Source organism: Ursus arctos, unplaced genomic scaffold (genome assembly GCF_023065955.2).
Source record: "Ursus arctos isolate Adak ecotype North America unplaced genomic scaffold, UrsArc2.0 scaffold_19, whole genome shotgun sequence".
Classification (NCBI taxonomy): Eukaryota; Metazoa; Chordata; class Mammalia; order Carnivora; family Ursidae; genus Ursus; species Ursus arctos.
In genome coordinates this window covers 15,253,752-15,276,853 of record NW_026622863.1, presented here as the reverse complement: position 1 = coordinate 15,276,853, position 23,102 = coordinate 15,253,752, and the positions used below count along the sequence as shown (strand labels likewise).

Sequence of the window (23,102 nt, the reverse complement as noted above, 5' to 3'; positions counted from 1 at the left end):
TATCTCTTGAGATGATCGTGTGGTTTTTGTTTTTTATTTTGTTGATGTATATTAATAATAGTGAAATTTGGATGTTAAAAAATCTTGCATTCACTTGGTCTTTGTGTGTACTACTTTTTATATGTTGCTAAATTCAATTTGCCAGTATTTGGTGAGCATTTTTGTGTCTGCATTCCTAAGGGATACTGTTCTGTAGTTTTTTTTGTGTTGTTTTGTCTGGTTTTGAATATTAGGGTAATAATGGCCTCATACAGTGAATTGGTAAGTATTCTTTTCCTTTCCTTTTCTAATTTTTGTGAGAAAGATTGGTGTCAATTCTTTAAATGTTCCATAGAATTAAGCAGTGAAGCCATCTGGTCCTGAGCTTTTTCTTTTGGGTAGTTTCTTTTCTTTTCTTTTCTTTTTTTTTTTTTTAAAGATTTTATTTATTTATTCGACAGAGATGGAGACAGCCAGCGAGAGAGGGAACACAAGCAGGGGGAGTGGGAGAGGAAGAAGCAGGCTCATAGTGGAGGAGCCTGATGTGGGGCTCGATCCCATAACGCCGGGATCACGCCCTGAGCGGAAGGCAGACGCCTAACTGCTGTGCCACCCAGGCGCCCCATCTTTTGGGTAGTTTCTGATTACAGATTCAGTATCTTGTTATAGATCTATGCAGATTTTCTTTTTTTAAGATTTTTATTTTTATGTGATCTGTACACGCAACGTGGGGCTTGAACTTAAACCCTGAGATCAGGAGTCATATGATTCTACTGAGTGAGCCAGCCAGGTGCCCCTAGGCAGAGTTCCGTTATTAATTTATTTATTTTTCTTTTGAATCAGTTCTGGTAGTTTGTGTCTTTTCTAGGAGTTTGTCCATTTTGTTCCTTTATACTATATCCTTATAATCTTTCTCATTTTCTCTAAGGTTGGTAGTAATATCCTCTCTTTCAGTTCCTGGTTTTAGTAATTTGAATCTTCTCTCCTTTCTTCCCTTCCTCCCTCACCACCCCTTTCTTGTCATTGTGGCTAACGTGTGTCAATCTTGTTAACCTTTTTCAAAGAAGCAACTTTTGGTTTTGTTTTTCTCTACTGTTTTTCTATTCTCCATTTATTTCAGCTTCTTATTTTGGGTTTAGTTTGAACTTTTTAAAACTTACTAAGATGGAAAATTTGGTTTTCTCTTTGAGATTGTTCTTGATTAATTGGGGTGTTTGCGGCTTTGAATTTCCACCCATGAAATGCTTAAGTTTGGTATTATGTGTTTTTGTTTTCATCTGAAAGTATTTTGTAATTTCCTTTGACCTATAAGAGTATGTTACATTTACTTTCCACATATTTGGGAGTTATCTAGTTTTTCTTTTGTTAACTGATTTTTAGTTTTATTCAGTTGTGAGTGGAGAATATGCTTTATATGATCTGATAGTCTCTTGAAATTTATTGAGACTTACTGTATGGCCTAACATGGTCTATCCTGGAGGATTTTCCATGTGCCCTTGAGAAGGATGTGTGTAGTCTGCTGTTGGGTAGTGTTCTATATATGTTTGTTAGGATTACTTGATTTTATAGTGTTAAGTCTTCTTCTTTTTTTTTTTTTTAAGATTTTTTTAATTTATTCGACAGAGATAGAGACAGCCAGCGAGAGAGGGAACACCAGCAGGGGGAGTGGGAGAGGAAGAAGCAGGCTCATAGCGGAAGAGCCTGATGTGGGGCTCGATCCCATAACGCCGGGATCACGCCCTGAGCCGAAGGCAGACGCTTAACCGCTGTGCCACCCAGGCGCCCCTATAGTGTTAAGTCTTCTATTTGTTTAACTGCTCTGTGGTTCTATCCGTTATTTTTTTTTAATTGAGATATAATTGACATTGTGTCAGTTTGTATGTGTTGATTTGATACATTTATATATTGCAGTATACAATTATTACAATAGTGTTAGCTAACACCTCTGTCACATCACATAATTATCATTTCTTTTTTTTGTTGTGGGTACAATTAAGATCTTGTCTTAGCAACTTTGAAGTTATAGTATGGCTGACTATCAGTAATTGAAGGTAGAGTATAGAAGCCTCCGACTATTTTTGAGTTGTCTGTTTCTCCCTTCAGTTTTCCCTTCATGTGTTTAGGGGCTCTGTTTTTAAAGTTATGTATGCTTATGATTATTATATGTCTTCCTGTAAGAAGGATTGGCCTTTTTATTATTATAAAATGCTTTTCTTAGTTCCTGTTCATTTCTTTCTTAATGGCTACATTTTGTCTGATATTAGTGTAGTTCTTTTTTTGTTAATGTTTGCATGGTATCTTTTTTTCATCTTTTACCTTCAAGTTATAGGTGTCTTAATCTAAAGTGTGAGTCACTTTTGGACGACATACCATTAGATTTTATTTTTTTAAATCCATTTTGACCATCTCTTTTAATTGGAGTATTTATATTTAATATGATTACTGATAGGTAATTTATTCATGTCACTTTCTGTTTTTCTGTATATTTTATGTCTCTTTTGTTCTTCATTCCTCCATTACTGCCTCCCTTACTGTTAAATAGATACCTTATAGTATATCATCTTAATTCCCTTGTTGTTTCCTTGAATATGTGCTTCTGAGTTATTTTTTTCCCCATTGTAGTTACCTATTAAAATTAACATTTTAACTTAAAAGACCTGGTTCTGATTAATACCAACTGAATTTCAATAGAATGCAAAAATTTATTCATGTAGCTGTGTTCCCTTTCTCCTTCATTGACCTGCTGTTGTTAGATTACACCTCTCTACATAGCATTCACATCAAAAAAGATGCAATTATTATCTTGCGCAGTAATTGTCCTTTAAATCAGGTAGAGGATAGGTCTTTGATGAGCTGTGGTTGCTGGTTTCTGTTCCGCAGGATGGAGTTTGTTAAAATTGTCAAGAGGAAGGCTTGCTTCTAGAGATACCAAGTGAAATTTAGAAGACCAGAGGGTAAAACTGATTACTATGCTTGAAAACACTTGGTAATTTAGGATAACAATAAGTACAACGCATCCAAATACAAAATGATAATGCAGCAGAGATATCATTGCTTATGCCTGTATAGGAGGAGATATCGTTTGTGCAGCTTATGCTCATGAACTCCCAAAGTATAGTGTGAAGGCTGACCTGACAGTTATGCTACATTGTACTGGCCTGCTGCTGGCCTGCAGACTTCTCAGTAGGTTTGGCATGGACAAGATCTGTGAAGGCCAAGTGGAGGTGACTGGAGAGGAATACAATGTGGAAAGCATTGATGGTCAACCTGGTGTCTTAACCTGCTATTTGGATGTAAGGCTGGCCAGAACTACCACTGGAAATAAAGTTTTTGTGGCCCTCAAGGGAGCTGTGGATGGAGGCTTGTCTGTCTCTCATAGTACCAAACGATTTCCCGGTTATCATTTGGAAAGCAAGGATTTCAGTGCAGAAGTACATCAGAAGCACATCATGGGTCAGAAGGTTGCAGATTATATGCATTGCCAAATGGAAGAAGATGAAGATGATTACATGAAACAATTCTCAGAGTGCCTGGCTGGCTGAGTCAGTGGCACGTGTGACTCTTCATGTCGGGGTTGTACGTTCGAGCCCCACGTGGGGTGTGGAGAAAGAAAAAAGCTCTCAATATATAAAGAACAAAGTAACTCTAAACGTGGTGGAGATGTGTAAGAAAGTTCATGCTGCTGTACGAGAGAATCCAGTCTATGAGAAGAAGCCGAATACAGAAGTTAAAAAGGTGAAACTGTCCCAAAACATCTCTTGCCCTGAAGAAAGATGAGGTAGCTCAGAAGAATGCAAACTTTCGTAGAGCTTAGGAGCAGGGTACTGAGAGCTAATAAACCAAACCATAATTGCTATGAAGATTTTTTGGCTAAAGACTATAATAAACTTATTCACCAAACTGAAAGAAAGATCAAGTAGGAGATAAAAAAAGATATAAACAAAAAAACACATACTGTGTTTTATATTTATCTCTGTCACTTTACTGGTGCTCTTATTTGTTTCACGTGAACTCAGTGTACTATGCGGTGTCGTTTCATTTCAGCATAAAGCATTGCCTTTATTTTTTCTTGTTGGGGGGGGTCTTTTAAGAATGAATTCCCTCAGTTTTGGTTTAACTAAGAATGTCTTAATTTCTCCTTTGTGTTTGGAGGATAGTTTTGCAATATAGGATTCCTGATTGACACTCCTTTTCTTTCAGTTCTTTGAATATGCCATCCCAGGGCTTTCAGGCTTCCCTAGTTTCTGATGGGACATCAGCTCTTAATTTTTTTTTTGAGGCTCCCTTGTTTGCACTAAGTTGCCTCTCCTTGCCATTAAGCTGCTCTCATTGTCTTTTTTTTCTTTCAACAGTTTGATTATGTTGTTTCTAGGTTTGGATTTTTTGTGTTTATGTTACTTGGAGTTTGTTGAGCTTCTTGGGAGTGTAGATTAATGGTTTTCATCAAATTCAGGAATTTTTCAGCTGTTACTTCGACAAATACTTTCTGCCTCTTTTCCATCTCCTCTCTCCCTCTGAGGCTCCCATTGTATATGTGTTGGTCCATTTGGTAGTGTTCCACCTGTCTCTGAGCTTACTTTTTCCCTTTTTTCTTTCAGTTTTTCAGGCTGGATAATCTTAGTTATCTTCAAGTTCATGGGTTCTCTTTTGCCTGCATGAATCTGTTCTTCGGAATCTGTAGTGAAGTTTTCAGTTACTACATTTTTCTTCTCTTTTCTTTTTTCTTTCTTTCTTTCTTCTCTTCTCTTTTCTTTTCTTTTAAGATTTTACTTATTTGAGAGAGAGAGCGAGCAGCAGAGAGAGACCCCACTACTGTGCAGGGAGCCTGATGCAGGGCTTGATCCTGGGACTCTGGGATCATGACCTGAGCCGAAGGCTGACGCTTACCTGGCTGAGCCACCCAGCTGCCCCAGCTACTACATTTTTCAACTTTAAAAGAATTATTTTTTAAAGATTTTATTTATTTATTTAAGCATTTCTACACCCAGTGTGAGGCTCAAACCCATGACCCTGAGATCAGGAGTTGCACTTTCTAACTGAGCCAGCCAGGTGCCCTAAGAAATAATCATTTCTATTGACATGCTCTGTCTTGAGGAACAGCCTTTTTTTTTTTTTTTAAAGGATTTATTTATTTCAGAGAGAGAGAGCATCCCGGGGGTGGGGGGTGGGGGGGGGAAGGGCAGAGGGATAAAGAAAGAGAATCCCTAGCAGATTTCGTGTCGAGCCCAGTGCAGGGCTCGATCCCACAACCTGAGCTGAAACTAAGAGCCAGATGCCCAACTGACTGAGCCACCCAGGCTCCCCCTCTCCCTGCTTAGGATTTTAATTTTTAAGCAATCTCTACACCCAGCGTGGGGCTAAAACTCAAAACCCTGAGATCAAGAGTTGTATGTTCCACCAACTGAGCCAGCCAGCCGCCCCTTGAGGGACATCTTTTTAAAGTTTTTCTTGTAGTTCTTTTTAACATGCTTTACTTCAGTTCTTGGAATGTACTTAAAATAGCTGATTTAAAGTCTTTGTCTACTAAGTCCAGCATCTCTTTTTCTCAGGACAGTTTCTGCTGATAGCATTTTATTGCTGTGTGCAGGCTATGCTTTATTGTGGTTTTTGCACGTGTTGTAATTTGTGGTTGAAAACTGGTAAGTTTAATGTGGAAGTTCTTGAAATCAGGTCCTCCCCCTCCAACCTGGATTATTTGTTTAGTTGCTTTTTTTCTTTTGTTTAGAGACTTTCCAGAACTATTTCTGTAGTGTCCGTATTCTTTTTTGTCACGTTAGGCCACTGACATCTGTGTTTGGGTAGCCTTGTGGTCAGCTAAGACTTGGGTGATTTTCTTAAACGCCAGAATCAGTAAGTTACTCTTTATCTTGTGGTTTTGTGTGCATATTGGGGCACATCTTAACAATAAGCCAGTCACTTGACAACTCCTTGTTAGCCTTCATTTCCTTGTTAGAGCCTGAAGGTTAATATGAGGTGAGAGCTTGGTCCTTTTCAGGTTTTTTGTGGGAATATCATAGATTTACGTATTGGCAGTGCTCTACACATGTCCGAGGACTATTGATTCCCTAGGAAAATGAGAATTCTCAGTTTCACCCATGGGAATCTTATTCCCCAAATTTTCCTTTTAAGCTTTTTGGTTAACCTATTGTTTCCTCAGACTGTTCTCTTCCACCCCAGACAGCCAGAAAATTAAAACATTTACCTTTAATATCTAACAAATACCTCATGAGGAAAAGGCTCTTTGTGCTTGGCCGGCTCTTAGGTCAGATAGAGATAATCCTGCCATTGTGGTCTCACAGGGAATCCTCTGTTGAAATAATGACAGCTCTCTGAGGATGAGACTTTGAAGATGCCTTAAGCCAGTTCTGAGCCCTGTCCTGTTGCTGTCAGACTGCTGGTTTTCTCTGTGATGGTGGGCTATTAGTTTTCAAGGTTGCTGTCCAGCGGGAGACGGTGCATGGGAATAAAGCAAATTGAGATACAGAAAGCTTGCTTTTATTACTAAGATCCAGTCTTTCTGGAATAAAAATTCCTGGATTGTTACAAGCCTTTAGTCTCCAGAGTTTTGATACAGTTGATTCTGATAATTTTTGCCACTTTTCTAGTTGCTTTTATGAAGGAGAGAATATTTGGAGGTCTTCTTACTCCACCATTTTTGCTTATGTACTGTGTTGTGGTTTTTTTTTTTTTTTAAGATTTTATTTATTTATTCGACAGAGATAGAGAAAGCCAGCGAGAGAGGGAACACAAGCAGGGGGAGTGGGAGAGGAAGAAGCAGGCTCATAGTGGAGGAGCCTGATGTGGGGCTCGATCCCACAACGCCAGGATCACGCCCTGAGCTGAAGGCAGACGCTTAACCGCTGTGCCACCCAGGCGCCCCTTGTTTTGTTTTTTTTAAGTTCTGAAACATAATAAACACCTGTGAGTCTACTGTGCAGCTTAAACTGTAATATTTTTGAAGCTAACTTTGTCTTTCTCTCCAGTCCTGTTTTCTTAACCTTTCCCATGTAGATATTGAATTTTATTTTGCTTTTCTATGCTTTTTAAAAAATTTATTCATATATATCCCTAACCGGTGTTCTCTACCAAGGAATATTATGCTCCCTCAGAGTCATTTGATATTGTTGATTGTTGTAAGCAGGGAGAAATGTGCTATTGTCATATAGCAGGTAAAGGACAGGGTTGCTGTTAAACATTTTACAGTCCACAGTAGAGCTTCCCACAACAAAGAATCATCCAGTCCATAGTGTTAATAGTGCAGCAGTTGAGAAACCCTGCTCTGTAAGTTCTTAATGTTCTAAAATTTGTTTTAGAATGTTGCCTTTCACATTTGTACATTGTAATCTACCTGCAGTTAAATAATCTGGAATTAAATACTAGAAATTTAAGGGCGTATTGAAATTGGATAAAATGTTTTGTGTTTATGTGTAAGGAGGTAGTTTACCCGACTCTAGATTTCAATTTGTTGATGTATTAGAAGAACCTGTCTTCTTGAAGGATTTAATGAAATAATGCATATAAAATGCCAAAGAATGAAAGTTCTTCCAACTAATAAATACAAAAGTAATTATGATGGAGTTATAAACTTTAGTGGATGCTAAAAGTCGTGAGAGAATGTTTGAGGAGCAAGACAATCACCTAAGTTCAGAGTGTCTTCCCACAAATTACCTTATAATAACAAAGGAGGACAGTAGTAACATTTCAGTGGAGAAACCTGGCATGTGCCACGTCAATTTATTGATCAAGGTGATAACCAGCTTTCTAAATCCTATGCCTCCTAATAAAATGCACTGGCTGGCTCAGTCAGAAGAGCATGTGACTCTTGTTCTTGGAGTGTTGTGAGTTTAAGCTCCACATTGGGTATAGAGATTACTTAAAACAATAATAAAAATAAAAAATAAAATACACTGAGATGAATATAATGTATCTTACGTGGTAGTCCTCCTGCCACAAATGCATCTAAAATCTAAGATATCAGACAAACTCAAATCAAGGGCTGTTGTATAAAATACCTATTTAAAAAAACCAAGTTCAAGAAAGACAAACAGCTGATGAATTTCTCCAGTTTAAAGAAGCTAAAGAGGTGACAACTCCATGCAGTGGATTGGATCATGATCCATGAAGTACATTGTGGGAACAATTGATGTAATTTGAATATGGCCTATTTTATTTTATTTGTGTTGAACTTCCTGATATTTATTATTATACATGGTTATATAAGAAAATCTCCTTGTTCTTAGAAAAAATGTAGTGAAGTATTTAGGGACAAAAGATAACGTTATCATGTATACTTTTTGGCGAGTATAGAGAGAATGGCTAAACAAATTGGGCAAAATGTAGCTAATTGGTGAGTAAAGCATTTATGGGAGTTCCTAATAATATTCTGGCCTCTAAGTTTGAAATTGTATCAAATACAAGAAAGTTTTTCCAATTGGTAAAGAATATTTTAATTAACCATAGCTTATCAATCTAAGATACCTACCGTTTAATATTTTAACATCTGAAATTATTTATATCATTAGTGACATCCTAACAGTTACAGTTAGCTGAGTTATTTCCTTTTTGTGTAATACATAAAATAACGTGTCTTAAAATTGAAGGCATTTTGTATTCAGTGCAACATAATAATTATTTACTAGTGGAAGCCATTAACCCATGGCATAGGTGTCTTTGGAATGGTTTTGTTTTTTGATTAAAGGGTCCTTTGTGGCTGTTACCGCCACTTTGTTCTTGTCTTCTATGGTAACCATTTTCATTTATATTTTGGGGTTATCTTTGCATTTAAAAAAGTATTTATTTGTATATTCTTTCCAATGGAAAAGGGAGTATGTTATATACTCTATTGCAACATGCTTTCATTTGATCATATATCCTAGAGTTCACTCCACAGAATCAGAGAGCTTCCTTATTCCTTGTAATTGCTGCATAGTACTTCAATGAATAGATGCTTGTGCTTTAGTAAACCAGTTTCCTTTTGGTGGACATTCTGATTATTTTTGCTATATATCATAGTGTTGCAATAAATAGTGTTTTGTATCCATTGTCTTTGCCAGTGTGTATTTGGGACCTTTAGAAGTAGAGCTATTGGGTTAAAGGGAAATGCATGTATAATTTTGTTAGGTACTAGAAAATTTCCCTCCATAGGAAGTTTTCCATTCTATATAACCACCAGCGGTGAAAATTGTCTATTTCCCCATAGCCTTGCTAATGGAGTATTTGCTAATCCAAAAGATGAAACTGGTATGTCCATGAAGTTTTAACTGCAGGAGAGTAGGTATTTTGAACCCAGATACATAGAGGCTAGAGAGAGCTAGTCATGTCTTTTCTATTTGAAATGATGACTTCACAGCATCTTTTGGAAATTCACAGTTTTATTACTAAGGTAAATAAGTAGACTCATACTTTTAGTACATGACATCTCCCTCTTCTTTTCCATGATCTGTTAATATTTTTCTTCCTTGCTTGCTTTAATGGATGAAAAAAACCAAATCATTGTTCATTTAAATTCATAATCTATATTGGAGCCACTGTGTCTTTCATATTGGCACAAGCAAGAATTTTTTAGATTGTGCTGTAGTGATTTAATGTACAGTTTTATATTTTTTTTTTCCAGACGTGAAATACTGGTCTTCTCTGAGTGACTGTTTTTACTTCTTGATTCCAATAGTAAGATTCTGAATTTAGGAGGAAAGATTTAAGATGGTATCAAGTTTGTGTAGAGTTTAGGAGTACAAGGGGTTTCTACAGTTTGATGAGGCAGTAACACCTTAAGATAGGAAGGTGGGTTTTTCATTAAATTAACATTTATCCCACTAGATGTTTTAGAAGTCAAATCTTCATGTGCTCGTCAAGTGTAGTGACTACATGTATATGGTGTTTTTATGTATACTTAAATGTGTTGTCTTTATGAGAAACTGGTATTAAGTTTTCTTACCTGTCTGCTTTGGTATGTCCAAAATTGGGCATAATTTTCAACAAAGTGGTTGAGGATATATATAACGTTTCTTAGAGTGTTTTAAAATACATTTGTTGTACCATACACAAGGTTTAGTTTTAGGGGTATAAATAGGTATCTCTGAGAGAGAACCATTGCTCAGAAAATCCTTTTGTTTAGTGAGGGATGCAAAGACATGGGGTGTGATGGAAATTTAGCCATATGTTCCTGCAGATATTCTTTATTAGAGAATCAGGTTTGGGGTGCCTGGGTGACTCAGTCGGTTAAGCATCCGACTCTTGGTCTCAGCTCAGGTGTTGATCTCAGGGTTGTAAGTTCAAGCCCCACATTGGGCTCCACGTTGGGCATGGAGCCTACTTGTAAAACAAAAGAAAAAGAAAATCAGGTTTGTTTCTTTAGGTATTCTGAGTAATAGCAAGTGATATTTTTCATTTTTCTTCTGTCTTTAGGAGTGTTTCTCAGGAGTTATCAGAAACCATCCTCACCATGGTAGCCAATTGCAGTAATGTTATGAACAAGGCCAGACAGCCGCCACCTGGAGTTATGCCAAAAGGACGCCCTCCTAGTGCTAGCAGCTTAGATGCCATTTCTCCTGTTCAGGTAAATGGATGCTACAATTGGTGGTACATTTGCATTTGTTCATAGACTTGGAATAGAATAAACTTATACATCATTAGTAACTCCCAAAGGAAAATTTGTCTAAATTTGTTACTTTATAGATACCTGCATGTCCGGCATCCACTACTACATTTTAAAGGAGATCCGTAAATAGGCATTATAGTTGAGGATAGACTTTAATCATTAAATAGAACGTGACACTGAGAGGAAAGATACAAAACAACTTATTTAGGTAAATGATAAGGGCTTCTTTTTAAAATAAGAATAACTTAGACTTGAGAAATAAGCACTGCGTTTGAACCTGATGTGTCTTGTTTGTAGCTTCACGGGCCAAGCAACAGTGCTAGAGCATAAGGACTTGTTATAACTGGGGCTCTTCAGCTCTCAACTGAACTGCTCTTTTAAAAACAAGGTACATTTAAGTTACTCCCCGACACCAACCACCCCCCTTCTCTCTGGGAGCAACATATTCCACTTCTGTTTTCATCTGCATTGATTGGCAGATTGGGGTTTAAGAAAAGAATGTTTAGTTATTCTTCAGGGGCCACTTTATAAAGGGCATTTTGTGTACCATTTTCTGTGTCATGAAGGTCTGAAATAATGCCACAAACTAAGAAGCTTGAAAGTGCAGTTATTAGATATTTTAAAAGATTTTTTGGTGAATAGCATACCTTGTTTTTCATTTGTTTTAAATTAGAGCTGATCTCCTCCAACCCTCAAGATCTTCACATTTTGAGTAGATTTGTATGTTTTGACATGGAAGATTTATTTCTAATTGCTCAGCTTTTGTGTTGAAAGTTAAATAACATAGTTTGAGAGATTCTTTCTGTTGTAAAGGGACTTATTGGAAATTTTGCAGACCCGATTTAACAACTGTCTTGTGTCACTACTAAGTGCTTAGTGCTGTGGCTGTAGGGCAATTCATCTTAAATGCTATTCTTGATGTTTTGTATCCCTCATATTATGGCTTTGGTGCTTTGGCAGAGGCTAACTCTTGAAACCTACTCTGTGATATAGTAAGAAAAATGACTAGCACAGCTGACTTGATTTGAGGATTTAGGTATCATCATGATTGCTCGGGGTTTTGCCGTTTACTTATTAAGCATATGAAGAGCTAAAGATTTCTTTACCTGTGTCATATGTCTGTATGTTCTTGAAGTATGTTTAATACATCTCTATAATGTTTTTCTTTAGATTGACCCTCTTGGTGGAATGGCATCTCTTAGTATAGGTGGTTCAGCTGCCCCTCACACCCAGAGTATGCAGGGTTTTCCTCCAAATTTGGGTTCTGCATTCAGTACCCCTCAGTCACCAGCAAAAGCATTTCCGCCCCTTTCAACCCCAAATCAGACAACTGCATTCAGTGGTATTGGAGGACTTTCATCACAGCTTCCAGGTAAGGGGGGGCAGTGGTGGATGAGATTGCAGATTATTTGTAAATCTCGTTGTGCTTTAGGGGTAAGATGTTTGGAGTCACTGTTATAATGAAAGCTTTTAAATTGTAAGGCTGTTGCAGTCTTCAAAGATGGGAAGAGAAAACTATGCTATTATAATACTAATTGATTCAGATTGTAAGGATTCTGTATTACCAAATGGTAGTGTAAACAGTAACAGGTGTGTTAATCACATTCTGAAAGATGGAGGTTTAGATAAAGAATTCACAGTTTTATGAATCCTTCAATAAAAAAGGTAGAAAATATTTCACATACCAGATTCAGGTATATGTTATGCTTCATTGCACCTCACCAACCTTGAAAATGATACTAAATCTCTAAAACTTCTTTAGTTATTTCAAATATTTTAGCTTTGAAATTTATATTGAAGTAAAGGTTACATTTTTCCCCCTTTCCTGTACCCATATGTTTCTCCTAAGCTATCTGCATCTTTTATATTCAGGGTGTAAGTTTTGGTGTACAAAAATTTAAGAACTGAAAATGTAATGACTCTGTAACCTAATTAACAGTAATACTGTATGGTTCTAGCCCTGATTGTTGATTTATTTAAGTCAAAATTAACTTTCTTCATTAGGCTTTCTTAGTAAAGTTCTAACTATTATACATTCTGTTTGTGCAAGTTGAGAGGAATAAGCAAGTCCTGGCTAATGCTAACTGGAAGATAGTATGAAATATTTTAGTTTTCAATCAGTGATAAGAGCAAACCAGTTCCTCTTATTTTGACTACCTTTCTGTCATGTCACCTATGAGAATGTACAGTTAAAGAGACATGAATAATTCTAAAGGCTGAAGACATTTTGGCATTGTCCTTTTTTTTTTTTTTTTTAAGATTTTTTTATATGAGAGCATGCATGCGTGCACAAGCAGGGTGGGAGCAGGGGGAGAAGGAGAAGCAGACTCCCTGCTGAGTCGGACATGGGGCTAGATCCCAGAACTCCAAGATCATGTTCTGAACCAAAGGCAGGTGTTTAAACAGCTGAGCCACCCAGGTGCCCCACGTCCATTTCTATCTACTTTTATTAGTTTAGATTCTCTGTAAAATTAGATAGATATTGTTGTAAGGGAATTGACAAAGACACTGTCTTTTTAAATAAGAACCTATATCTTTGATGTTAAGTAAAGTCAAGAATATGAGTAATGATAAGACTTCTGGCTGCCTTCCTTCTTTTTCTAGTAGGTGGTCTTGGCACAGGCAGCCTGACTGGTATAGGAACTGGGGCTCTTGGACTCCCTGCAGTGAATAACGATCCTTTTGTACAGAGGAAACTGGGCACCTCTGGACTGAACCAGCCTACATTCCAGCAGAGTAAGATGAAACCTTGTAAGTGGTAGTGTTGTCTGTGATTGTGAAGTGTGACTGATGCACATAAAGCTTTTTAGATTTCCAATTTGTTACCCCTAGAGTTCTGTGGACAAAAACATTGACTTACCTTAATATATTGTTAGTAGGACCATATGTTGATGTGCCTCCTAGGTCAGTGGGAATTAATTCACAAACTTGAGTTACTGAAATAAAAAAAATTGAGTTACCACTCCACCATTGATCTGGATTATTAAAATAGTATGGTGGTTAATGAGAGGTAGCATCTTTTAGGGGCATTACTCTAAAAGTAAGAAATACAGTAAAAAGAAGAGACTTTTAGCAGTTTAAATGTATGTATATAAATCTTATCCTAAAAATGTGTTGGTGGTGGTTTTGTTTTTTGTTTTTATTTTTTAAAACAACTCGAGCAGCCATGAGAGTTTCAAACTTCTGTTTCAGCCTGACAGTTTACAAAGCAGTTTATTTTAGTTTTAGGGGTATAAATAGGTATCTTCTAAGAACCATTGCTCAGAAGATCCTTTTGTTTAATGAGGGATGCAAAGACATGGGGTATGGTGGAAATTTAGCCATATGTAAAGCCATATTATTTTAAACTTAAAGCTTTATGATACATACAGCCTTATATGTAATAAATATCACCATATAACATATACAATGTAACTTGGAAAGCAGCTTTTAAAGTTTCACCTCCTTAATAAGTTAATTCTCAAAGTCCTCTTTGTAAATACGTAGGTATCGTTTACTTATAAATACCCTTGTTGGGACCAAATAGTCATTATACAGAATTTGAAAGTATACCATTTGACTTGAAAATGTTAGTGTGAAAGGCTTGTCTGAATGTTATGTTTTGTAGCATGCTTTGTGTTTATCAGTGTGTCATGCACATGCATTGATAATTCTTATATGTTAGATGTCATTTTTATTATAAAGTAGTAAAGACTTATTAACGTCCAATGAGGTTGTGTTAAGGATAAGTGCATTGTGAATTTTGAGTATAGTGAATTTCCATGGTTTGATAAAGCCTGATGAAGAAAATACTAAGGTAGAACTATAGTTGTAAGGCAGTTTTGTTAAAATCTTTATATGTACCTAAAATACTTGAATATTAATCTTTGATCACTTAATAATTTCTTCATTTTCTTTATTTTTTCCCTTAAAATTAAAACGGTTTTTTTCTCTTTGGCTTTCTGTGTTTAATGGGCGAGTGGGGAAAGAGCTTAAATGCCCACTGGTTGCCTTTCTGTTTCTAACAGCGGACTTGTCTCAGGTGTGGCCAGAGGCAAATCAGCACTTTAGTAAAGAAATAGATGATGAAGCAAACAGCTATTTTCAGAGAATATATAATCACCCACCACATCCAACTATGTCTGTTGATGAGGTAAGTGTCTAGGATGTTCTAATACTTCATGGTTTATATAAATCTTAAATGCCCCTTTCAAAGTTTTTCGAAATTCAGCTCGGAGTGTTCTGTTATGTGTATGTATACCCTTTGAAATCTTAACATTCATTTCAGGCTCAGTGTATTGTTAAATATTTTGCTTAACAATTTGTTTTTTAAAGATTGTATTTTTTTTTTTACGTATATCTATTCTTTTTAGTAATCTCTACACCCAATGTGGAGCTTGAATCCATGACCCCAAGATCAAGAGATGCATGCTCTTCCAACTGAGCCAGCCAGCCTCCCCCCCACTTTAAAGATTTTGTTTTATTTTTTAAAGTATATTCTTTTTAACAGTTCTTTGAAGAATATTTAAGGAATGCTTTTCATAATAGTTTTCTTTATGTGTGTTTTGTTTTTGTCTTTTTCTAGGTATTAGAAATGTTACAGAGGTTTAAAGATTCTACCATAAAGAGGGAACGAGAAGTCTTTAACTGTATGCTGAGGAACTTGTTTGAAGAATACCGGTTTTTCCCCCAGTATCCTGATAAAGAGTTACATATAACAGCCTGCCTGTTTGGTGGGATAATTGAAAAAGGACTGGTCACTTACATGGCACTAGGTCTGGCCCTGCGATACGTTCTTGAAGCCTTACGCAAGCCTTTTGGTTCCAAAATGTATTATTTTGGAATTGCTGCACTAGATAGATTTAAAAATAGGTGAGTGAATAGGTTTCCTATGAAGCATCTATCTCTCTTTTTTAAAGATTATTTATTTTAGAGAGAGGGCGTGCAAGAGTGGGAGAGGGAGACGGGGGGAAAGAGAGAGAGAGAGAGAGAGAGAATCTCAGGCAGACTCCACACTAAATGCAGAGCCTGACGTGGGGTTTGATCTCACCACCGCGAGATCATGACCTGAGCCAAAACCAAGAATCGGATGCTTAACCGACTTGTGCCACCCAGGTGCCCCTGAAGCGTCTCTTTTTTAATATAAGAAGAAATAATAACTATCATTTATCCACTAGTTCTTGTCATGCCCCATCATTTTATGTATCTTAACAATTAACAATTGTATGAAGTGGAAGAGGGGGAAGTGAAAATATTTCGTTGCAGTTATCAAATAAGCGGTAGGAAAAGTATAAACTGAAATAGTGTTTTTGTTGTTTATTGAAGTATACTTTAGATACGGTGAAAGGCACCATTTTAGATTATAGTTCTTTGAATTTTGGCAAAATTTACACAGTTGTATAACCAGCACTATCACAATCAAGATAATGAACATTTCTGTTACTCCCAAGCAGTTCTCTTGTTTCCCCCTTTTTAGTTCTTTGACCTTCTTTGACCCCTGGCAATCCTTGATCTGATTCTCTCTAGTTTTTCTATTGTTGTTTAAGCAGAACCGTACACAGTATGTATGAGTCTTGACTTCTTGCAATTAGCCTGATGCTTTTGAAATTAATCTGTATTTCTGTATGTTTCAGTAGTTGTTTCTTTTTATTGCTGAGTAGTTTTCCATTGTATGGATTAACTCTGAATTGTTTTTCCATTTACCTGTTAATGAACTTTTGAAATTGTTTCCAGATAGCAATTTTAGTGGCTCATTGTAATCAAATTTTAAACAAAATAGGACCTTTAAGAAACAAAAGATAACTGTTTTCTGATGTAAAAAGAAGTTCATAGATATTTCTCTCCCCTACTTCTGTGCTCTTATCTTTGGCATTCTCTTTAAGTAAGGGGTTTCCTAAGGAGAGTGGGGGAGGTGGCCTAGACTAGCATTTGGAAGAAAATTTGTTAGTTGTGCTGCTTCTGTTCTTACATGAGGTGATGAATGAATGAATGAATGTTTTTGTTGGCAGATTGAAGGACTATCCCCAGTATTGTCAGCACTTGGCTTCTATCAGTCACTTTATGCAATTTCCACATCATTTACAGGAGGTAAGTGTCTTTAATACTAAAATCTGTCTACTAGTTGGAGAGTTTATTTTAATTTGACTTTGGATTTGCTGGGACTGGCATTAAGATTTCTTAATGATTGGCATTATATAGGCATACATACTGTTTGTTGCCCATTTTGCAGCTTAATAATAGGTCATAAAAAAATCGTTCTTGGATTCTCTTTTCTAAGCAGTGCTTTTACTTCATGTAATAAAAGGCTTTTATCAGGTATTTTAGCCTGATACTGCTCCTGAAGTATAGACATTTTCTGCTGTTACTAAGAATTCTTGAATGGGACACCTGGGGGCTCAGTCTATTGAGCATGGGACTTTTGGTTTCGGTTCAGGTCATTATCCCAGGATTGAGCTCTGTGCTCAGAGTGGAGTCTGCTTTGGATTCTTTTTCCCTCCCCCTCTGCCCCTTCCCACTTGCACTCTCTCTCAAATAAGTAAAATCTTGAAGGGAAAAAAAAAGCCTGCCTAATTTGTGAGTTCCAGCTCCATGTTGTGTGTAGAGAGTACTTAAAATTATACATATATAGCCTTCTTACCACCTGCTTAGATTCCTTTGATCTACGTGTTAAAAAGGAAGCAGTCCCTGAGGAAATGGACTAATTATTTTACATCTTAAAGATTTTTTTTTTACATTTGAGAGAGTGCAAGCGTGCGTGTGAGAAGAAGGAGAGGGACAAGTGGACTCTATGCTGAGCATGGAGCCTGATGTGGGGCTCGATCCCATCACTCTAAGATCATTCCTGAACCTAAATCAAGAGTCAAAGAGTCAGATGCTCAACCAACTGGGGTACCCCTAGATATTACATGTTTTAAGCCATTTTATTACATGATTGTTCTGCAAGTTTTTAAGCTATTGTTTTAGCGATCGATTTTAGGTTAACTGGTTAACATTAATACCTTTGTCTTGCCTTTGGTCAAAATCTGCCTGTAGAGAACAAGAAAGTCAATATTAACTAATTTGTTTTACATAAAGCAGAAAATTGGCTTTATAACATCATATTTAAACAAATCAGAAAGATCAGACTGTGAATCTACTTTTAATTTTTATTAGAGTTTATTAGTTCATTGTTTTCATCTCATCCGGCTGGGTTGGTTTGTAGGAGGGCAGGAGTTTTGTGCTGGGTTAACCTAGGAGACCTATGGAGGGGAGCCATGAGTGTTACTCATTCACGTGAGGGAGTTGGGAGAATATGCCAAAACTGTAGTACCATACAAGAAAGCAGTTTTGTAAGGCTAAGATGAGAAGTCAGAGGTTAACACAATAAAATGTGTTTGGAATTCAGAGCTGGGAATATAGACCTTGGAAGCGTGGAGACCAAGAGAGGTGGCATAGAAATGATCACACAAAACAGTGGTCCCAAGTACCCCCTATAACAAGATAGCTAGAGGGTGAGAGAGAGGTTATTTGTTTTTCTGTACTTGGTCAATTTAAAGTGCTATACTTTATTCAGAGATTGTCATTCCTATTTGAAAATGCTCTTTATTTTTTGAAGATTTATTCATTGAAAAGCAAGGTGGAGGGGCAGAGGAGAGAGTGTCTTTAGCAGTCTCCCTGCTGAAAGTGGAGCCCAGCACCTGGCTCGATTTCAGGACCCTGAGGTCATGACCTGAGCCAAAACCAAAAGTTGGATGCCTAACTGACTGGCCATCCAGGAGCCTCGAGAATGTCCTTTTTTGAATAAAGTTTTGTATCTAGATAGTAGTTTTTTGTTTGGGGGGTGGGGCAGAGGGAGAGAGAATCCTAAGCAGGCTCTTCACCCAGTGTGGAGCCTGACGGGGCCTCCATGTCATAACCCTGAGATCATACCTGAGCTGAAATCAAGAGTTGGATGCTTAACTGACTGAGCCACCTCGGTGCCTCTAGGTAGTAGTTTTTGTTTTGTTCAGACATGGAAATAGGATCAGGAACCCTATATCAGTTTTCTAATTTGTGTGTGTAAAGGAAGTTGAGTGGTCTATGAAATGGAAAAGAAGTCTGCCTTCCTGCTTATTAGGTTCTAGCTGGCTTGGTTTTCTACACTATGTTTCTTTGTTTTGTAGTAATAGTTGTAGTTATTGAAAGATAACTCACTGTATTTTTTAGGCCTTAGGTTTCTCATCAGCATCCAGTAAAAGAGATCAATTTAGTATAGAATTAAAAATGACATGTCTTAGTATAGAAATCTAAAAATGTTGAAGTTTACATGTATTAAGGGATTTATGGAAGTATATATGGAGGCGTATATAGGAATATGGACTAGAAGGGGGCAAGGAGTAAGGGATATAGATGAGCCAGATGAGTATTCTGCGAGGATTTCTCCCCCTTCAGAAGGATTTTTGAGGATTTTCAGTTTTTGTTAAGAAGTCTTTCAATGTCTTTCCCTCTCCTTACCCCTAGTATATTGAATATGGACAGCAATCTAGAGATCCTCCTGTCAAAATGCAGGGCTCTATCACAACCCCTGGAAGTATTGCACTGGCTCAGGCCCAGGCTCAGGCCCAGGTTCCAGCAAAAGCTCCCCTTGCTGGTCAGGTTAGCACGATGGTAACCACCTCAACAACCACCACTGTTGCTAAAACGGTTACAGTCACCAGGCCAACTGGAGTCAGCTTTAAGAAAGATGTGCCAGTAAGTAGATCTTTTTTCTTTTCTCGGGTCTGTTATGTTGTAATGTCTCCAGTAGTGAGCATGTATTTTAATTTTATTATAAATAACACATACCTACCGAAAATATAAAGACCAGCATTTTTCCCTTTGTATCTCCCCTCCCCAGATATCCCAGAGACAGGCACTATTAATAGTTGAATACATATTTTTGCCAATACTTGAAGTGTACAGCCATATATACCATGTGTATCTTTTTTACTGAAGGAATCAGTATACATTTTCCCCTGGGATTTGTCAAGCAAGCATTTCAATTTATGTTTTTTTTTTTTTTTTAAGCCTTCTATTAATACTACAAATATAGACACGTTGCTTGTGGCCACAGATCAAACTGAGAGAATTGTAGAGCCCCCAGAAAATATCCAAGAGAAAATTGCTTTTATCTTCAATAATCTCTCACAGTCAAATATGACCCAAAAGGTGAGCATGATGTGATAGTTTATATACCATTATGAATGCTGTCTGTTCTTATCCCTAATGGGTTGAGGGATTTATATTTGATGTTCTGCACCCTTTGTGATGCTTTACTTTAAAGGTCGAAGTAATAGAATCAAAACGAAGGGAATGAGGATATACAACTAGTGGCTGTGGTTTTTGTAGACATTAAGTAGCACTAGTTTTGCAGTGAGTTTTACAGGCTTTTGAAGTAAACGTCATGGTCTCATCGTGATGGAAGGTTTCATTTGTACCTTGTCACAAGTCATGTCCTCCCAGAGACCATTTAGAGCTTTTATTAGATGTCAAATAACGGAGGTAGACCTTGTGCAAAGCATAAGAAATGACCGTTGCCTTTTAAGATTATATGTAAGGCATTGGAAATGCCTATGTTAGCTGTTAAGATTAGCCTGAACAGGTAATTTTTGAGATATTATGCATACACCATCTTTCAAAATCCCACCAGAATTTATTGGGGGGGAGAAATAAGCCTTTATTGTCCTTTTGGAAGAGAAGTTTCCTGGAGATGGAAATTTAGGAAAACATAGTTCTGGTGTTAGGTCTCTTAGTGGCAGGTTGTACATTAATAATTCATGCAATTTTGGTCAAATGGAGAGTTGGGGAAGATGGGCTTGAGGGACTTCATGTTTTATAATTTTAAAGCTGAAAGCAACCATAGATGTTTTAGAGATGACTGACGGTATACTGACATGGAACTGAATATACTGTGCTTTATCGCAAGTGTCTGCTGTGGGGGGAGATGAAGCATGGTGCTTTAGCATCTGTTTTTGCAAGGAGCCACATGCTGTAGTATTGTTCACAGAAAAAACAAAACTATATTTTATCTTTTAATCGTGTACTTCCTGTGTCATATTGGTTGGCTAGGTTGAAGAACTAAAGGAAACTGTGAAGGAAGAATTTATGCCTTGGGTTTCACAGTACCTGGTTATGAAGAGAGTCAGTATTGAGCCAAACTTTCACAGCCTCTATTCAAACTTCCTTGACACGCTGAAGAACCCTGAATTTAATAAGATGGTTCTGAATGAGACCTACAGAAACATCAAAGTAAAATTTAGTTCTTGTATTTCTTTTTATTACTATTTTGAATTTGGAAATACTTGATCGTGCAAGCAGAATTTTGGGGGAGGTGTTGGCTGTTTGTTTTTTTATGTCGTCTGTATTAGGTTGTCTATGAAAGTAGCTCTAGGGTTTGTTTCAAATATGGAACATGAAGAATTTAGTTACATAGACATGTACTGTTTACTTCAAAAGTGACTCTATTATTCTGAATTTGTTTTTATCATTCCATGCATGGTTTTAAATCTTTACCCTCTGTTCATGTCTTTCACTTGCTTTTTCCCCTTTGTATTTGTAATATGCTCTCAGCTGTAGTCCCTCAGGTTGTTTTTAATGGTCTCGTAGAAATCCAGTGTATGTATATTTATTGTTAATGGATATTTAAACTGTAAATAACTTTCGCTGTTAAAAAGACAGTGCTGCAGCAAGTCTTTGATGTTGTCTTACGTGCCACATATCTGTATACTCTAGCCTTATTTGTGGAATAGTTATTGTGAAGGAGTGTCAGCTGTTCAGTTTTCCTAATGTACTAACACTGTTCTGTAAAATTAGGTATCTTATTTCTCAGGAAGAATAACGTTTCGAGAAAACCAGCGTACAGCTGTAATCATTCTTTGATGATAACTTGGGGCATTGGTTTAGGAACCAGCACTATATTTAAACCTGTGGATGGGAATTTACCCCGTTCTTGGTTACGCTGTAGTGCAAAAGAATTCCTGGCTCTTTCTGTTGCACAGCTGACTATATGCCATTCTGCTGTTGCTGAATAGAGTTAAGGAACATAACCATATTCCCCCTTTTAAAAAAAATTATTTATTTGAGAGAGACAGGGAGAGTGACAGCATAGGTGGGGAGGAGAGGGAAAAGCAGGCTTCCCGCTGAGCAGGGAGCCTGATGCAGGACTCAGTCTGAGGTCCTTAAGGTCATGACCGCAAGTAACTGACTGAGCCACCCAGACACCCCAGTATATTCACCCTTTTTTATCTGATTGCAGTGGTGATTGGGATAAGAAAGTATGCACATATTCTGGAGCAATATTTCCAGATTCTTTTAAACAAATTTAAATTACAACTTTATAGCCATAAATTTTAAGGGGTAACATGTAGCAGATGGATGTATATACGTGCCCCAAAACATACTCATGCAATGGTTATGTGCTCCTTAGGAAAGTAAGAACTAGAGAATTAATGAAATAGGTATTCTAGAAATTTTTTAAAAAGCGTATTATTGAAATAAATAGGTATTCCAGAAAATGTAAAAAGAAGCGTTTAAGCATTATTATACTGTATTTCAGGAAGCTATTTTAGTTCTCTGATATATAGTGACCTGGATTATGCTAAAGATTGTGCTAGATACTGTGATATTGGTTACATTTCTCCATATGCTTGTTGTCTTGAAGGACTTGGAAGCATAGCTTTAATCATCATTTGAATTGAATTGAATTTTGCTCTCCGAAATTAGATTTGCATTTGGGTGTCTGCTTAAAAACCTAGCTAAAATTTTCAGTTTTCAAATACTTATCCGTAGGACCATACATGGTCCCTTAACCTTGTGTAGTTATACTCTGATAATACGGAATAGATCTTTGGAGCGTGTTGTTAGAATTGAGGGCTCATTTTTAAGGTAGGATAAGGTGGAATTCTCAAACATTTAGTTGAGAATTTTTTTCTTAAGCTCATTTTCTATCTTTCTTAATCCTATACCATTTCAGGTGCTCCTGACCTCTGATAAAGCTGCAGCAAATTTTTCAGATCGTTCTTTGCTGAAGAATTTGGGACATTGGCTAGGAATGATCACACTAGCTAAAAATAAACCCATCTTACACACTGTGAGTTCCAGGGTTCATGTAAAACTTGAGAATGTTCGTACAGCATATTATGTCTTGACTTTATTTGGGGCTATTTTTTTTTCTTTAAAGATTTTATTTATTTATTTGACAGAGACAGCCAGCGAGAGAGGGAACACAAGCGGGGGTGGGAGAGGAACAAGCAGGCTCCTAGCAGAGGACCCTGATATGAGGCTCGATCCCAGAGCGCTGGGATCACGCCCTGAGCCAAAGGCAGACGCTTAACGACTGTGCTACCCAGGCGCCCCTATTTGGGGCTATTTTTAATGATGATTGGGTGTAAGAACTTGGCCCATGTTTTGAATCTAATTGCATCCTCATGATCTTGCATTGTTTAGCAGGGTAAACAAAAGCCAGTAAGATCTGTTATCACCTTTTTGTAAGGCAAGGGTCATACTATATTGATTCCTGATTGGGGAAAGAGTTTGGCGGGATACCTTTCTT

At 37.1% G+C, this 23,102-nt stretch overlaps 1 protein-coding gene, 2 non-coding genes and 1 pseudogene across 16 annotated transcripts in view; all 4 read left to right on the top strand.

Moving 5' to 3' along the window:
• Nucleotides 1–23,102, top strand: part of CNOT1 (CCR4-NOT transcription complex subunit 1) — a 106,332-nt gene that overhangs the window by 59,338 nt on the left and 23,892 nt on the right. For 4 of the 14 annotated variants that reach the window (XM_026494889.4, XM_026494884.4, XM_048223584.2 and 1 more), the window contains 10 exons: nucleotides 10,384–10,534; nucleotides 11,747–11,948; nucleotides 13,181–13,327; nucleotides 14,584–14,708; nucleotides 15,141–15,427; nucleotides 16,564–16,642; nucleotides 19,034–19,264; nucleotides 19,580–19,720; nucleotides 20,621–20,800; nucleotides 22,524–22,640. In XM_026494889.4, the coding sequence (XP_026350674.1) occupies nucleotides 10,384–10,534; nucleotides 11,747–11,948; nucleotides 13,181–13,327; nucleotides 14,584–14,708; nucleotides 15,141–15,427; nucleotides 16,564–16,642; nucleotides 19,034–19,264; nucleotides 19,580–19,720; nucleotides 20,621–20,800; nucleotides 22,524–22,640 (1,660 nt within the window). The remainder of the gene's footprint in view (nucleotides 1–10,383; nucleotides 10,535–11,746; nucleotides 11,949–13,180; nucleotides 13,328–14,583; nucleotides 14,709–15,140; nucleotides 15,428–16,563; nucleotides 16,643–19,033; nucleotides 19,265–19,579; nucleotides 19,721–20,620; nucleotides 20,801–22,523; nucleotides 22,641–23,102) is intronic. The other 10 variants (XM_026494891.4, XM_026494888.4, XM_048223586.2 and 7 more) reach the window with 3 other exon arrangements.
• Nucleotides 1,596–10,377, top strand: LOC113252311 (60S ribosomal protein L5-like; annotated as a pseudogene).
• Nucleotides 10,837–10,972, top strand: LOC113252584 (small nucleolar RNA SNORA50). Its single transcript, XR_003314935.1, has one exon. It is a non-coding gene; the product is annotated as a small nucleolar RNA SNORA50 (small nucleolar RNA).
• LOC113252583 (small nucleolar RNA SNORA46) lies at nucleotides 21,460–21,597 on the top strand. Its single transcript, XR_003314934.1, has one exon. It is a non-coding gene; the product is annotated as a small nucleolar RNA SNORA46 (small nucleolar RNA).